This window comes from Eutrigla gurnardus (genome assembly GCF_963514095.1).
Source record: "Eutrigla gurnardus genome assembly, chromosome: 4".
Taxonomy (NCBI): Eukaryota; Metazoa; Chordata; class Actinopteri; order Perciformes; family Triglidae; genus Eutrigla; species Eutrigla gurnardus.
This window is the reverse complement of record NC_139918.1, coordinates 16,769,609-16,784,135: the sequence shown is the minus strand read 5'-3', so window position 1 is coordinate 16,784,135 and position 14,527 is coordinate 16,769,609. Positions and strand designations below refer to the sequence as shown.

The following is a 14,527-nucleotide window of genomic DNA, read 5'->3' as shown; positions in this document are numbered from 1 at the left end:
ATACTTGGTAAAGTTAAATACATAGAGAGAGAGTCAATGTTGCATCAGTTTCCGTGGCAAGTCTCCATCGACAAATACAGATACACACAAGGATGTAGCAACAGCAGCTTTCACACAGTGTGTTATGGCATAAAGCATCAGTATCTTTCATAATTCCTACCACAAACTTCTCTAGTAAAGCTTGAGGACAGGTATGAAAGTTAAGAAGAAGTAAAGTGGATTCACTGTCAGAAAACAAACTGACTCCAACCAACTTGGCGGGCCCTCAATCCCCTCATGCCGGCACTATCTAGAGCCCCACATTGGTTCTGCACCACAGTCGAACGTTGAAGGCTCCGGAGCTGAGAGCTCACAAAGAAGCTGCTATCCAGCAGCCGTCCAGTGAAGAGCAGCTTCATTTTTACACGTTTTTTCAGGCAAGAAAAGAAACCAAGCATGATATCAACCTCAGCTGCCCCCTTGTAGATTCAGGAGGAAGAAGTAATTATAGGCATTGGGCTGAAAATTAATCTACTGTGACCCCACAATCAATGGTCTGCTGCAGAAAAAACACATAGAGGAGATGACCTTGGTTGGTAGCTTGACATGAAAGTGTAGGTTTTGTTACAAGCTTTAAAAATGGACAGAAATCAAAATCTCTTTCTACATCCTGTCATTTGGTTAATCGATGGCGGCGATCGGTAGAGTCCCCGGTGTGGAACTTATAGGGATCCTGGATCGTTACTGATCCCTGTTACCATGTTGTTTATCTCCTACAGGTGCTGGGACCTAAGTGCAGGCAATTTGAAGTGGATTTATCAAGTACCCATCCTGGCAGCCATAGTGGTGAGTACATGCTAGCTGCTTGCCCCGTTTCCCCCGCTGTGTAGGAAATAACAGTGTTTCACTGCACCTGTGGCATCACAGTCATTGGAAAACATCTCATCTTTATTTTGCAGTTCCACTGATTGATATGATTATGTTTCTATTTTTGTCTGCAGGTTAATTTTATGTTATTTCTGAACATCATCAGAGTCTTGGCAACTAAACTACGAGAAACAAATGCGGGACGGTGTGACACTAGACAGCAGTACAGGTGCTAGCATTGTGCATGAATGATTTATTATTTACATATCACCATATGAAGTATGTGTAGCTCTCATTGCTGCATTTTACATCATGAAATGTCACTGTCACAGAAAACTTCTGAAGTCCACATTGGTGCTGATGCCACTCTTCGGGGTCCACTACATCATCTTCCACGCCATGCCGTACACAGAGGTGTCTGGAGTTCCCTGGCTCATACAGATGCACTACGAAATGCTGTTTAACTCCTTCCAGGTAAGGCTGCTGTAATAGAAATGTTATAAATAGTGATGATTTAGCTCTGACTGTCCCAGTAAATATTAATTAATATGAGGAGGAATAAATGAAAATGACACAGCTGATATGTCATGTTAATTGCACCCTAAAGGCCTGGACGTTCATAAAATGATTCTCTACTCTTTTCCAGGGATTCTTAGTTGCAATTATATACTGCTTTTGCAATGGCGAGGTAAGAACTCTTTTTTTTTTTTGTATTTTACACCAGAATCTCCTGCATGATATTTGAGCTCTCAGACGGCTAAACAAACACTTCTCTTCCAAGGTGCAAGCTGAGATCAAAAAGTCCTGGAGCAGGAGGACTCTGGCCCTGGACTTCAAAAGAAAAGCTCGGAGCGGCAGCAACACGTACAGCTACGGACCAATGGTGTCGCACACTAGTGTGACCAACGTCACTGCCAGGGGTCCGCTGGCCCTGCACCTCACCACGAGGCTGGGGCCGGTTCCCGTCAACGGGCACAGGAACCTCCCCGGGTACGTGAAGAACGGCTCCGTCTCTGAGAACTCCATCCCCTCGTCGGGACAGGAGCTCCACATCCCCGACGAGGAGAACTCGGCGCAGACGCGACCCTGCGAGAACGAGAAACCCTCGCCTGTGGTGGAGGAGGAGAGGGAAACAGTCATGTGACTTCCAGGCCGCCGTGTATAAAAACTGGAGAAAAGAAAAAATCATTAAACAGTCTCAGGATGGTCCGAAGGGGATGGCTGCATGCGTCAACACTGCCAGTTTGTTTTTATCTCCTGTGAATCAAGCCAGAACGTTGCTGACAGATAGACGAGGCTCAAGACAAAAAAAAAAAAAAAAAAAAAAAGACTGTATGACTTTTGTGAGCTGGGCCACTTTTAATCTGAGGGATGATGACCCTCGTTGTCATGGCGAAACACTCGACTCTTTCACCGACCACCTGCCACAGTGAATGTGCAAAAGGATGAAAACAGACTGCTGTTTCTTATTTCTTTTCCACTGCCATAACCGTTGTTATCCTGTTTTGTTTTGGCATAAATGTCTCGTGCTGCAGCTTTTGTGCATAAATCAAACTGGGGTTCGTTGCGGTACTCGCCAGGAACAGCCTTAATCACCTATGTAAAGCCAGGTGGATTTTGTGTGCACTTAGTGACGCATGTGTGGGTAATTTTCAATAGCAGGTTTTGGGTTTAAGTCAGTGTGAGTGGACTAAGTGTAGGCTCAGCATTAAAAAAAAAAATCCAGTTGTACTATTTTGAGGTTCATGCTTTCTGGCCTGGGGTCTCATTTGGTCTGCATTGACTTAAATCCACTTCAGTGTAAAAGGGAAGGTACTCAGGTAATTGAAGTCCTCTGTTGTTGCACACCTATTTTTATACTTTTAAAGTGGTGTTTTAGCATGGTCAGCATTTCTCTGAAGGTGTTGTTCTGTAATATAAGGCTGTGTTAATATTCTTTTTTTTAATTTTGTACAGTTTCTGCTGTTTTTAGAAGAAAAAAAAAACAAGTATACATCTTTCCAATTACGACAAGGTTTCGAACAGTTCAAACGAATGTTTCATACTCAGATATTCTGCAGAGCATGATGCCAAAGGAGGAGGGTTTCTTTGAAGAGTGTCTCTTTTTGAGTTCAGCATTAGTCGAGGTGCAGAAAACTGTTCCCAGACAGTTTTCAAAAGGACGAATCCCCCCGTTCAAAAACACAGGGCGCAGGAAACTGTTGTGAATTCCAGTGGAATCTTAATTAAATGAGGATTCCAAGAGAATCTCATGTTCTGCTGGAATTCCAAGAGTGACATTTGTGGTGGATATGAAGGAAAAGCCAGAAATGAATAACACAGTAATTCTTACAGATGGTTCAGTGTTATGCTGCTTTTTGATGTGTATATACAAGTCACAATGTTTACAAAGATCAGAAATACATTCTAATTGTGAGCTAATAGTGTTTATGTGTATGGATATGTTATAAAGCTATGTTTCAATGTCTTTTTATGTGTTTGTTTACGGAATGTTTGCAATATTTTGGCGATATATATATATATAAACTGGTAAATATATTTGCAGGTTACTGAGGGTGTTCGAACTAGCATTTAATTCCACAAGATATATCAAACTCTGTAACTTGTAATTTTCCTACACTTAACCTTGTCATACCAAAGAGAAAAAGTCATTTTGCAGCATCGCTTTGTGTTTTCGTCCACCACCTTGTTTACAGTGACAAAAACGTCTTAAAGTTGCCGTAAAGTCTGTCTCTCTCTGAAAATGTTGAGTTTCATGTAAACAGCAGTGAGACAAATGAGATGTTTCCAGGTTTGTTGTTCTACTCTGAATTTTAATTTGGTCTCAAGTGCTAAATAAGTCACTATTTGGTTTGGACTAATATGTCTAGAGTTTCAACTAAATGGAGTTTTATATTCATTTCAGCATGTGACCAAAGCTGATATTTGCTCTTACAGTGTTATGCCATGTTTCTTTACATTCCATCATTTGATGGCGAGCTCTCTTGTCCCTCCTGCTGTTTTGTTCCCTTGGCGACTTCACACTGAGTCGATTATGCTCCCACCTGAGCTGATCCATTATGATGTGTGCTTTCAAAACCATCTCCAGTCTTTTCCCATTAGATGTATAGGACAACTCTGGTAACATCCTATATTCTTCAACAAATCCTGTTAAAATACCAGAACCAAGAGTGAACTGACTTATACAGAGAGTAAAATCTGTTATGACTTATTCCATTTATCTCCTATTGTTGACCAAAAAGCGATTCAACACCCTTGTACTGGGTGGCATTTTCCTTCATTTCCATGAATGTGGGCCCTGTAGTTTATTTTTAGTCTTTCTCACAAACACCTCCTGAGTCATGGGTGGGTTAATGCTCACCAGCACATGAAAATACTAATAATCCACAGCTGGAAACCATGCCAACAAAAGTGCCATTCACTCATGGTTGAATAACGCTAGTTGAGAGCTAGTGCTCTGCTGTTTTATTGAAATACAGATTTCATATTTGACATATTTGTAACCATTTTAAAGAGTTGGAAACAAATGATTGGTTTTTAAATTAGACAAAGGCATGATGGGAAATGACTGAGACGGACCAGGGTGTTGATGGTTTGGTTATTATCATGGCATGAAACGAAGACAAAACGACTGAGATGGAAGGAAATGGTAACTTAACTTACTGTCACTTAATACTTCATACATATATATATATATATATATATATATATATATATATATATATATCATGTCTCACAACTCTGGCAACTTTATTCTGAATTTGTACCCATTCAGGAGTGCAGTTGTACAACATTTAAGAACCCAGTAGCCTACAGTGGTTGTTCAAGTTCAATCTGGCTCTCCACTGAAAGCCACTGGGCGAGTAAACATTCCGTTGGTTTTGCGTAAGATGTTTTTTTTTTATTATTATTGTTATTATTAAAAAGGCGGCTGGTATCAGAACATGTAAATCTTTTACAAAGGAAACATTGCAAATTATATTTGAGCACTTTAACACCCTATTATACAGTATTTTGTTCTGATTGTATCATGTAAAATGATTGTGTTTTGGAATCAAGTGTACAATAAGGCCAATAACCATAGAGCTAATGTTGTAATTCATTATTTTCAAATACCTCTCATGGGAGTATATAATGTGTGTGGTTGTCTTTTTTTTTTATTTATCTCGTGCCGAATTGTACTCAGTGGAATCAGCGTCGGTCTTCATGCTTTAGACACCGTTTGTGGGCAGTGTTTGCTAAGACGCATCTCGCCTTCTCTTCACACTATAGTGACTTAGGCACGTTGTAGATATCAGTGTAAACTTGGTTTTTGTGTTCATCGGTGAATTGTGAATAAGACAATAAATCTGTAATTTTACTGTACTCTTGAGATTCTTGCAACTTTTGTGATTCTGACCAGAATAGACAAATGATGCATTTGTGTATTATTTATTTCAAATATAATGTACAAATTTAGTTTTAGAAAAAAAGGTGCATAAAATGGTTGCGGTGAAAAAGTATGCCATGATCTCTTTCAGTGTTTGTCTGTGGAAGGTTAGAGTTCACTTCTGAGCTTTCCTGGCTCCCCCTTTAGCTCCAGCTTTGCCTCCTTTCTCTCCTTTTCCACCCTTTTCCCCTTTGTCTCCCTTCTCTCCAGACGTCTTTCCTTTCCCTTCTCCAGCTTCTTTCTTGGTTGCTCCCTTTTCCCCCTTCTTCGTTAATGCATCCTTTTCGTCTCCTTTCCCTTCTTTGGCACCTTTGCCCTCTTTCTTGCCTTCTTTGGTCTTCTTCTCTCCTTTATCAGCGTCCACTTTCCCAGAGACCGTCGTCACCTCCTCTTTCACTTCCACTTTCGCGGCTGCAGGAAAACATGAAATAGAGAAAGAAATGTTTGAAAAGGCTTCGTGGCAGCATCGGGTATCAGCAGGGTCCTGCCTCTAATGCTAATTGGAAGGGAGAATCTCATACAACAGCATACAATGGCTAAGTAGGTTGCATGTAATACAGGGACATGAGTTTCTATCTGGACTAATAAGCACGGTCTACTTATTCTTTTAATGAGATTGTTTGATGTTCTTTCTGAGTGAAAATGGAGAACAGAAGGATGAAGGAGTATGATATTTTCTTAAAATTACATGATTGAGGTTGGAAAGGTACAATTCAATTCATATTTGCATCAACATATGTTAGACTCCGAGGGATAGTTTGACATGTACTTGCTTTCTTGATGAGAATTAGACGAGAATATATAGTTATTACTTTCATGTGGGTATGGTAAAATTGTATGAAGCTACCGCTAACGGTCGGCTATCTTAGCATAGCTTAGCATAAAGACTATAAATAGGGAAAAGAGCTAAGCCAGCTCTGTCCAAAGGTAACAAAATCAGTTTACGAATGCCTCTAAAGCTTCACCTCTAGCATGTCAACCTCAAATGTTTATTTGGTACAAAATCTAAAGTATGGAGATGACAAGTTGCAGTATCTAGTGTATTGTCTAGTGGATGTCAGACAACTAGCAGAGTCATCAGCGTCACGAAAAGGTTACTGTTCCCAGCCAAGAAATGGTGCAGCCCATAACTCCCCGTAAAACTTCAATTTTGTGTTTTGTACACTTTAAATGAATGAGCCACAACATGTTAGTGTCTTCATGCTAAGCTAAGCTGCTGGCCATGCTAACAAATTCAACAGACAGTTAGAGATTGGTATTGATTTTCGCATTAAACTCTCGGAACGAAAGCAATTAAGCATGTTACCACAATATTAAAAAAGTATGTTTCATTTCATTATTTTGTATTGTTTGTTTGCTTCAGTGGTTTTTGTTTGCATGAAAAATGAAGGTAGTCTTTGAAAATACAAAATTGTTTACAAAGTTTGCAGAAACTTTTTTTTTTTAAACATTTGAGCCCACAGCATTGTCTTTCAAACCCTGTTTCCACAAACAAATGGAACACGTCAGCAACTATTGTCTGACAACTGTGGACATTGGGGCCAGTATACAAAGCAAACATTTGCCTGCTGCTCTCACATGATGCAGAGACACTGATACACAAACACATGCCAAGAAACCAATATAACAAACAAACACCAAATGTCAACAGCCGCCCGAAGGGGATTAGAGTAAACCTAGAATGATTTCAGTCCCGTGTTTTACTCTGTTGGGTTAATCGAGCTGATTTATAACAATCACCAACCAACCAACCATCAGAATGTCTGCGTATTGATTTCTTTGTGTTTTGACTTTGAGTCCCTTGTTTCCCTTCTACGTTGACTCCTTTACGTCACCTCCTTTTCTTATTGTTTCTTTATTTAGAAAAAAGTTTGAGAGATGATGCATCGGTGCGACGGTTTGAGGTCTGGATGGCTAAATGCAGAGCTGTAATTTAATGTCGGAATTTGAAACCCAGACATGTTCAATGTTGTTCCACTTTTTGGTCCAACTTGGAGCCGCTACCCGTTGTTTACACGCTGTGTATGATAGTGGAAAAGTGAAAGGTTAACATTGCCCTCTGCAAAAGGCCTTGGCCCTCACACCACCACCAAATGTCAAAAGGTCAGCTCAGATACGACTAGTAGAATTTTTTGGGGCTCAAACTTTAGGGCACGGGGCATCGTGACATTTCAAAGAAATCACAGTTCAGGCAGACTTACGAAATTGTTAAAAAAGTAACCTCAGAAGTGATGTTTGTGCTCGAAACAGACCGAGATCCCAAATAATGCCAGTTTAATAAGTTCTCCCTCCTGAGGAACAAAGCGGGACTTGTAACCCGACCAAATTCCTTTACGCAAGTCTTGTCGCTCAACATTTTGTTTGCTCTGAACCGCAAATGACCTTTTCCTCGCTGCCCATTCGGAGCTGTAGTGGACAGATGTGTGAAAATGTCTTTGAGTCATTAACAACAACGGCTACTTGAAATGATTCACTTTGGTGAGAGTCTGTTGCACATTAGGAGGGACTGACTGGCTCTCATTTCAGTCTCTGTATTCTATTAAATGTTTGTGGGAGCGCTTGTGAGGAAGAGAGTTGAAGGATAGAGATGTTCCTCTTTCGTGTATAACTTAGTTGTGAATCTGGTAAAGCTTTCGTTTCTTGTATTTTGTCCCACATGCTTTCATCAGCTTGGTAAGAATGCGTGTAAACAGAGGCACACAGGAATTGTTCAAGGAGAATGTTGCACGTGTCGGTGCTGCTCAAGCAAAGGAACACTTAAATAGATTTTACAAGCAACTGCTGTGTGTGTCTCAAAGACACAGGTGGGCATTTCTTCTTCCCCATTTGTAACATTTAATGAGCTGCTGAGTTCATGTTGCTCTTACTGATTGCTCTGGATTGCCTTCGTGTGCTGTTGCTTTGCATAAACAAATTGCAAAATTTTTGATTTTGCGTTTCAACGACACTTCAGTTATACTACATCCTCTGTACGTGCTCATTTTGTTTACCGGATATGATTGCATACTTCATTTTAGCATACCCTGACATGACGTAATCACTGGGGGAAAGCAGCATTATGTATCTTTGCTTTAGATTTATATTGCCCTGCTCCTTAGTTAATCCAGCAGCAAATATTAAAGCTTTGAATCGCTGCAGTCAGTGTACCTCCAAGTCAGAGCCACACGGCTGATTATTTATATAGTCACGAAAGAAGATTTACTCCAATGCGTATTAGATCAACTCTCTAGACTCGCGGCTGAGGAGATGTATGTGCTCTCGCCACATGCGGTAAACCCTCCTCTAACGAAGACCTTAATTGACACAGTAATCATGCAGGAAAAACGTATTGACAGCTCGATGCTCTCTCTTCCATGATTAATTACACCAGATTGAATGAATGTGTTTTGTGCACATGAATGCATCACAGACAAGACAGACGCCACTCCCTATTGGTCACATTTCTTAACCTGAGAAAGCCACAGCTGAGCAGCTAAGAGACCAGTTCCGGATCGTTTAATTACAGATGAGACCAGCGTTGTGGACCTCAGCGCTCATGTATAATTCACAGGGAGGGGAGATTGTGTGAATGATCTGCTTTATTCAAGGCTAACCTTTTAGAGCGAGCAAGTAGAAACAGACACACACAGAACACACACAGCATGCTGCATGCATTTCCATTTTCACTGCTGACAATTTTCTGGCCCGAAATTTCATCAAAGTTAGCAAAGTCTTGATTTTTTCATGTAAATATACATGAAGCAAAATACAACATTAAGAGACCCTCAAACCATACAAAAGTATAAACTACAAAAATCCAGCTGGTCTAAATTAATCAAATTTGCAAAAGCATGGAAATCTGTTTTTTGCAGCCACATTAAAAGCCTTATTTTCTACTACACATCGTTACTTCTGCACCACAATGCAACATTTGGACATTTCAAATTGTACTTTATTTACTGGCAATGCATTTCAAAAGTGATGTGGTAAGCAGCTGAGTGACCCCATGGCGCCTTTGTATTTCTTTCCCTGCATTTTCTCTTGCAGCAGTAGCATCGAGGAAACCAGAACGATGGCTGTCGCACGAAGAGGACTACATACTTTAAAGTCACTTAGCCAAGAGGACAGTCTGAAAAAAGATGAGAGTAGAAGAAAAGGAGGGGGGGGGGGATCAGTCTGTCTCTGGCAAGGTGAGGGAGGCGGGATGCTCCTCGCTGACCCTAACTGCTGAGCGCTGGCTGCTGTTCGCACTGTTAGCAGTTTGCACCTGCTCAGAGACGGTCTGTACCACAGAGGCTTCTGGGGCAGCTGGAAGAAAAGCAGCGAGGAAGAGAGGAGAGAAAAGAGAAGAGGGAGTTTAATACAACAAAGCGTAAAAAAAAAACAGAGCAGAAGAATTGAAGTGAAGAGGTGAAAAGGTGAGACGGTAAAGTTAAGAAAGGAAAGCTGCCTAAGGAATAATGTTATGTAAAAAGACAGCTGTCTTCATAGCCGTGGCTGACTGGCCAGCTGGCAGATCTCTCCTGGTCTGGCCGACGTGTCCTGGGTTGAAACAACTGTCTTTTTTTTTTCTTTTTTTTGGTTTGTTTGTTTATTTATTTGTGTCCGACCAGCGCACAAGCAGGTCGACAGAGAAGCTGTATCACCTACATGATCTAGACTCAGGTTGTGACCCGAGGAAGAGGCTGGTGGACTGGAGCACAAAGATGGGTGATGTGTGATCGATGATGCCGGGGATGATTTGTTTTTTTTGTCCCAGTCCAGCCGTGCTCGTGGCCTCAATCATAGCGTGGGACCACAAAGCAATCACAGATACATGTCATGTAGTCCGTGTAGTTCAGTGATGTCACCAGACTTCAATGTATCAACCACCAGCAATGTTGGAGTACATAAACAAACATTCGATTCCAGTAAGGAGCTTCTGTACTTCAACGTGTCAATATTACCAATTGAATATAGTCGTTTTAATATTGGAAAGATGTAAGAGAGGCACTTACATCCTGGGATCTCAGTCAGCTCGTTCAGAGGTGGCACTGTCTCCAACGTGTTGGCGTATTTCTTGGCGGCTTGTCTTTGCGCGTGTCGCGCCTCGATTTCCTTTTTGGTTCTCGGGATTCGACATTTGAATATACAACAAAGAGTGATAACTGAAGAAGAGAGGGAGGGGAGACAGGGACACATGTTTAGTTGAATAGAGGATGATGGGAATTAGACAAATTAAAAGGCCATTGTTGCCTCCTCTGCAACAAATTCAACAACAATTTGCACAAAGTGAGCGTTTCTTTTTCCTCATTCTTAAGTCGCTGCTCGTATGACATAATATCACTCTCATTATTACTACTAATGTGCTTGATAATCACACCATGAAACGGATGGTTTGTAGTGGTGTCAACAAAGTGATGTCATACTGACCAACTGCTAAAATAAACACGGAGAAGATGGCGATGACCTGCCATAACCGCAGCCCCCAGAAAACCACAGACTCAGAGGTGATGGGGTCCGGCTTCTTCGGGGGGTCTGTGGGCATAAGCTGTGGAAAAAAAACAAAAGGACAAAAACAAAAGACAACGTTGCTTGTTTCAGCCTCTGAACACCGCAAATAATCCCAAAGAAACGTGTTTTACAGCGGAGAAGGGAATAAAAAGATCTTACAATATCTCAAGCTTCACTTCTCCTTTCCATCATCTTCAAGCAGTAAAATGTCAGTGTGTGTGTGTGTGTGTGTGTGTGTGTGTGTGTGTGTGTGTGTGTGTGTGTGTGTGTGTGTGTGTGTGTGTGCCAGTAAAGGTGGCAGCTTTTTCAATCACTTCTCTACATTTCTGAACTCAAGTAAAACAGAATTAATGATGAACTGAATCTAATATTAGTGATTATGAGTAATACATTAAAAAGTAGATGTAAAAGAAGCGTTTGAAGTCCTCTGAAGGACACTGATTTCCCATAACTGCAGTCTTCATTCAGCTCTCTCCACAAGCAACCCGACCTTTCATCCTGACCTTTGAGAAGGTCAATGCACAACCATTTATCATCGTATGTTATTGGTATGGTTCCCCATACCCCCCCCCCCCCCCCCCCCAAGGCTTTGGCAAAAATAGGTGAAAAAAAGGTCTTTAGCATTTCTTCAGCCAAGAAAACAGCAATGCTCACATTATCTGTGGGGGTTTGTGTTTCTCTTCACCTTCATTCGACACAAACAAGTGCTGAGGTCTACAAACATGTGACCATGCACCTGGAGGAGGAGGATTTCCAGTTCCTGCATTTTCTCCGAACTCTCCCAATAGCCTTAGATGTCTTCACTCAAAGTTTCTGTCGATAATATCCAAAACCAACAGTTTTTCACGTTTTAAAATCTCTCCAGAGCTGGGGATCGGGGAACAATTAATATAAAAGCTGTGTTTGTGCCAGATCAACAACAACAGATTGGATTACTACTTTGCCGAAGCCGGCCGAGCATCAGAACCCTGATAGAAGGTTTGGTCCCCGAATAACGATCACTTGATTGAATGATACGTCGTTGTTTTGGAAACTCTATACTTTCATCCATAAAGCAGAAATCGAAGGATCAGAAGATGGGCACTTATTACATTTGCTGCCTTTTATTGATGATACCATAATGTGGTTAAATGTGATCATTTTCTAAGAATAAGCTGAGGCGGTGATGCAATCGCTACCAAACTTAGGCTTGAATCATTTTACAAACACAAACTGAGGATGTGACTACATTTTATAACTTTATAAAAAAAAAAAAAACAATGTTGATCAAGTATGAAAGTATTTCAGTCAATCATCCTTTGAATTCTTGTAGAAGTAAAAACCAATAAGCACTAAGTCACATCTCTTGGCAGACCTCAAGCTATGTACGATCTCGGAATTTGCGCCTTTTCCAACATCCCATTTCTTCTTTGTGCGATGTAAGACTCTAAAATAACCTGCTGTTTGTCAGAGAGGATAGACTTCAGAGAGCCAGACATGTGACAGTACGAGCTGTCTTCAGGGCCTCTAGTCTGCTGAGGAGGAGAACTTGAACAAAGAAGCTGCGAGACAAAAATGGTCTGAATGAGTTTATACTCTTGTTTGTGCAACTCCCACAGAAGGATTAGCCACGATGGGGATATTTAGTGCCGCGCTTAAAGATTTTGTGTTTCAAGAGCGATTATATAATACTAAGTCCTTTCCTCTGGGGCATCTCAAGTTTTCTTTTGGTGGAGCACACTCGAAGATTAGTGACCTCAAGTTACCTCATCATCATTAATCATTATATACCCAAAGTGTATTTGTTGGATGGTTGTATTATTAGTTTGATCATTATAAATTCAATGACATGTTTGGATGTTCTTGGAAGTTTATTTTTGGTTTTTCAAAGAAGATCCTTTGGGGACCAATCAAGGCAGATTAGTATAATAGAACGAAGGATTACCATCTAAAAATAAGAAAATCGGCATTGGGCTAAAGGTTTAGTTATGCCATATGTATGAGCACCAATTACAGTGACTTATAAAAGATAACCTGTACAAAGGATTTGTGTGCCATGCCCAGTATTTAGATTCTCTAACCTGATTTTTGGAACCAGGTTTTTAGTTGGTTTATATAGTTTGTTTACATGCCTATAATATAAAACCCCTTACTCATTCAACACTAAAAGACTGTTTTGATATGTTGTACTTTTAGTCATGTTTTTACAGTCTACTGTATAAAAGTAGTATATTTCAAAAGTATAATTATTTCATTAGAAAATATGGATTCAAGCTGCTTTATAATCTGATCATTGTAGTCGTATTCTCTTTCTTCTCTCTGGTGTAAAAGCACCACAACAACCTGTTTGCACTGATATGAAAACATGTGACTTAGCTGCTCATGTAAGGCATAACGGATCAGGTTTCTACACATAATGTTCCCTCACTCCTCCAAGACAACTCTGGCAACCGAAAGACGAGCGCGATACGCATAAAGCTACCTATTTTTTTTTAAATGGCAGGACACCTGCGTCCGTCACATAGAAACCCTCGGTACGTTCCTGAGAGGAACCTGTGGAGAACGTGGTGGTGTATTAGGCTCTTACCTCAGGATCCGGGACCTGGGAGAACACAGAGGACAAGCACTGAGACAGCAGCACTGCTCCCCAGCCCTGCAGGAGGAGCTGAGGTGGACACACATGCTGATCCCCAATCATTCTCTCCCCGTCTTCCTCCCTGCAGCCACCTGCCCCCTCTTCCTCTGCCTCTTCCTCTCTTCTTCTTTCTGTCTGCCTGCCTGCGATGGCGCCGTACAGAGGACAGGACCGCGATGGCCCCCGGGTGATTAATGGTGACTATGATGCTGGCGGCGTCCTCTCATCTACAGTTAACTGCTGCTCCACTCCTCTATCTCCCGCCTTTCCCTCTACAACACTGCAGAACCACCAAAAACAGGGCGGCGATCACAGCTGCCGGCAGCTCACAACTGCTCCACGACAATGCCGGGAGCCAACCCGGCAGTTAGGGTGCATTAATTAATCAATAGACCTGGTGTGGTTTACAGCCAGCTCACCCTGCTGGGGACAGGCGGTTAACACGGAGTGTTGGGGTGGGGGGATGGGCAGTGCAGTTAGCCATGAGGTTGGCCTGCGCAGGACCGTGAAGCAAATGGCTGTGAGCGTCATCATGTTTATTGCCCCCGAGTCTGGAGTGTGAAAACGCTCACGGCCCCGTTCCTTCAGTGTGAAGAGCCAAGTCACTGTGGAATCCAGTGTGTTTAATATGCACCCACCTCAGGGTGAAAAGAGTTGCAGTCATTTGTGTTCAACTCAGTGAAATGAAAGTGATTTCAAGGCTTTTTGTGTTTGTTAAAGCTATGGTCTACGATTTGGAATGAAAAAAATCCATTAAGTCTATCAACCGTAGGTCTACATAGAAATTGACCAATGGGAGCCATTGCTCCGGAAGGCTCCCATTGGCTCGTACCCTCCATCCAATCCCCTAGTCTCCCCTGCTTCTCGTCATCCCGCCTCGTCCCCTCCCACTCCCGCCTCGTCTTATCGTGGAACACTGAGGGGAGGGGTTTAGTTGGGGGGGCGGGATGCTTTTTTGACAACTGATTTTCAAAATGTAGACCATAGCTTTAAGTCGGATCATGGGTAGGTGACACTGAAAATCATTATGAACATATATAACGAACATGACTAACTGTTAGGAGGCATGGGACGATTTTGGGATTTTATCACGGATCGGGATAAAAATCACTCACAATAAGTTGATTCTTGTGAATTTCTGTTATCGGGATAAAAGTAAATATCAT

General features: G+C 41.6%; 2 protein-coding genes across 3 annotated transcripts in view; one reads left to right on the top strand and one right to left on the bottom strand.

The window, feature by feature from the left end:
• pth1r (parathyroid hormone 1 receptor) overlaps window positions 1-2,815 on the top strand; it is a 39,711-nt gene extending 36,896 nt beyond the window's left edge. For both annotated transcript variants that reach the window (XM_084007589.1, XM_084007588.1), the window contains exons 9-13: window positions 759-825; window positions 981-1,075; window positions 1,179-1,320; window positions 1,493-1,534; window positions 1,628-2,815. In XM_084007589.1, coding sequence (XP_083863715.1) covers window positions 759-825; window positions 981-1,075; window positions 1,179-1,320; window positions 1,493-1,534; window positions 1,628-1,990 — 709 coding nt within the window. In that variant the 3' untranslated portion in view covers window positions 1,991-2,815. The remainder of the gene's footprint in view (window positions 1-758; window positions 826-980; window positions 1,076-1,178; window positions 1,321-1,492; window positions 1,535-1,627) is intronic.
• Window positions 2,816-5,318: 2,503 nt separating this feature from the next.
• On the bottom strand, window positions 5,319-13,739 carry tmie (transmembrane inner ear). The gene is made up of 4 exons (XM_084007590.1): window positions 13,314-13,739; window positions 10,667-10,784; window positions 10,252-10,401; window positions 5,319-5,686 (listed from the first exon to the last, which is right to left on the bottom strand). The coding sequence occupies exons 1-4, from the start codon at window positions 13,422-13,424 to the stop codon at window positions 5,391-5,393; spliced, it is 675 nt and encodes a 224-aa protein (XP_083863716.1). The 5' UTR covers window positions 13,425-13,739; the 3' UTR covers window positions 5,319-5,390.
• Window positions 13,740-14,527: the final 788 nt, after the last annotated feature.